The 2,507-nt window shown below is 37.7% G+C and overlaps 1 protein-coding gene across 1 annotated transcript; it reads right to left on the bottom strand.

Annotated features, from left to right (window-relative positions):
* Positions 1-1,038: 1,038 nt before the first annotated feature.
* LOC110896988 (CASP-like protein 5C3) lies at positions 1,039-2,132 on the bottom strand. Its single transcript, XM_022143960.2, has 3 exons — positions 1,812-2,132; positions 1,459-1,591; positions 1,039-1,390 (listed from the first exon to the last, which is right to left on the bottom strand). The coding sequence occupies exons 1-3, from the start codon at positions 1,943-1,945 to the stop codon at positions 1,181-1,183; spliced, it is 477 nt and encodes a 158-aa protein (XP_021999652.1). The 5' UTR covers positions 1,946-2,132; the 3' UTR covers positions 1,039-1,180.
* Between the last annotated feature and the right edge of the window lie 375 nt (positions 2,133-2,507).

Genomic DNA, 2,507 nt, shown 5'->3' with positions numbered 1-2,507 from the left:
CTATATATACTCTACTTGTAGGGTCGGTTCGGAACAGGTTACGCAATAAGCGGATATAAAAGAACCAGGTTTTAGTTTTTTGAGTCGGGTATGGGTCCATACCCTTTTTTTGCATAACTAATACGAGGCTGTTTGGCAACTTCTGAATGGTTAAGTGCTGAACCAATAAGAGACCTTAACCATTAAATGTTGAACCAGTAAGAGGTCTGAACCATTAAGATCCAGTATAAGGCTTAACTGTTCAGAGGCAAATCTCTGACCAATTCAGATTAGAGGTCTTAACCATTCAGACTCAGTATCATGCTTAACTCAGAGGCAAATGTCTGAACCATTCAGACATCTGCTTGCGAAACAAACAGTCTGAACCATTAAGTGCTGAACCAGTAAATGATCTGAACCATTAAGAGCCCTTTAAGAGCTAAACAAACAGCCCCATAGTGTACCTCGACGGCTCCACCCACCTTTTTTATTTTTATAAAACAAAACAAAAGAAAGAACATGGCCATCGGCCACGGCCCACATGGGGGTGTGCAGATCCATTAGATTCAAACAAGGCCTAAGTTTTAGCCCATGTGTTTTACAAATGGATCGCTTATGCCAACTTACTATCTATTTCTATTAATCACCAATATCTACTTTTATTATACTTAAAATATGTTTAAATACAAGTTATGAAAAAAATACTACATTTATAAATTCAGTTAAAGTAAATAGTCTATTATTTACTTTTCTCTATGATTTTATGAACGACTGGATTTTCTGTTATGATTTTATGAACGATTGGATTTTCTCTCTCCACTTGCCATGTGTGTAGCTTGAGTCACCTCTCTCTTCCATATAATCGTAAAATCAACGGGCCTACGTTAGTGATAGTGAACGATTAAGGTATTACTTATGTGAAAAGTGACATGTGATATTGTTGGGTGCTGCATGAGCTATGTGTTACCTAAAAGGAATAAAGGAAACCCCAAGGACCATCCAAGTTGGATATACTTTAAGCAAAGAATGGGAGGCCTAGTTTTAAAGCTCATAAAAGTCTTGACTTAAAATTGTATGGTGCACACACACACATACTATGTTCATGTTTCATTGTAACATTTCGTCTAACAATTTGTGAACACGCCGAAACTTATAAAATGATCAAACATCCGAACTCTCTACACTGGCCAAAAAAAGTTATCTAGTAATTAGAATACAAAGAAGGCAAACGCCAAAGATTAAACAGAGCCGAAGCTAGCGACAATGACCACGACAAACAGGCCATGGCAGCCGATAACCGATACCTGTTGCACATTTTTCCACCACAAAACAAGGCACCCGCTTCTGTAACCATGAAATCCGATACACTAGCTGTTGAGCATGCAGCTGCAAGCGACAGGAACGAAAGAATCTGCCATTTTTCCCATCCGTTAGTATTTGAAAAAGCGTGTGAGAGGAAGAGAGAATCGAACAACATACCCAATCGCCCATAACGATGATAAAAACTATTTGCAACTGGCGAGATGGCCGTTTTACAAACACAGAGTATGCATCCACCATTGCGAGTGTCAAACTCCATGGGATCGTTAAACCTTTGATCGTCACCAAGAAGCTGACAAACATACAGATTATTGTGTTAACCGAGTTTATTATCTATTATTTTATTTAAAATTTATTTTTAAGTTTGTTTGTTTGTTAGTCACTATTTATTTTATATTTTTATTGTAAAAAGAAATCTCGCTTTCAGTTATTAAACGCAAAGAAAATATTATTCACCAATACAGTCTTCAAAATTTATACGACTCGATTCAAGAAGAAGGAATAGCAAGTACCAGAAAGAAGTATACGCGTAAAACTGCACGCCGACGCACATGAAAAGAAGAGATGCAACCGAAAAGAGAGCTTGTCCCAATCTTATGGCTAAACTCGTGCTTGTCCCGATCGAACCTGGCAATTGTGGTTCCATCGATCGGTGTATATAAATCTTCTTCTTAGAGGATGTTGATCATAGCAAATGGCAATTGTAGTTGTAGGACTTTTGACATTTCCTTTGCGCCATTAATGGAGTTTGAAACTTGTTTTGTATGTATAAGTAGGGGAGAGTAATTGGCATTGAGTTAGTGGTATGATATTATTCGTCACACCAACCCCTCGTTGAACCATCCAAAACGAATATATGTAACAGTTTTCATGAAATTACTAGATTTAAAAATATACAATTATTTGTTAGAATAACATCTAATTATAATCTAAATTTACCAAAAACATACATTTATAAACACCTAAGTTAATATTCATTCATTGGTACTAAGACTATGGGAGTGGGGTTTGGGTTTGGGTTTGGGCGTGGAAACCCACCCAAGCCCTCAACTCCGCCCCCTATGGGTTTGCTTTGGGCGTGTGCCCCTTTGGCGTGGGTTTTTGACCGGGCGTGGGGTGGACTTGGGTTGGGATGTGGAGGATGATGATTGAATATTGGGTTTTGACCTTTGGTAAGCGGCTATATTTAAAAAAATAAAATTTTTATT

This window comes from Helianthus annuus, chromosome 12, assembly GCF_002127325.2.
Source record: "Helianthus annuus cultivar XRQ/B chromosome 12, HanXRQr2.0-SUNRISE, whole genome shotgun sequence".
Lineage (NCBI taxonomy): Eukaryota > Viridiplantae > Streptophyta > Magnoliopsida > Asterales > Asteraceae > Helianthus > Helianthus annuus.
This window is presented reverse-complemented; position numbering and strand designations above follow the sequence as displayed.

Coding starts and splice junctions, on each gene's coding strand:
- LOC110896988 (XM_022143960.2), bottom strand. CDS start 1,945: ATGGAACCACAATTGCCAGGTTCGATCGGGACAAGCACGAGTTTAGCC. Junction 1,592..1,811: donor TACGCGTATACTTCTTTCTG/GTACTTGCTATT, acceptor TATGTTTGTCAG/CTTCTTGGTGACGATCAAAG. Junction 1,391..1,458: donor TCATCGTTATGGGCGATTGG/GTATGTTGTTCG, acceptor GAAAAATGGCAG/ATTCTTTCGTTCCTGTCGCT.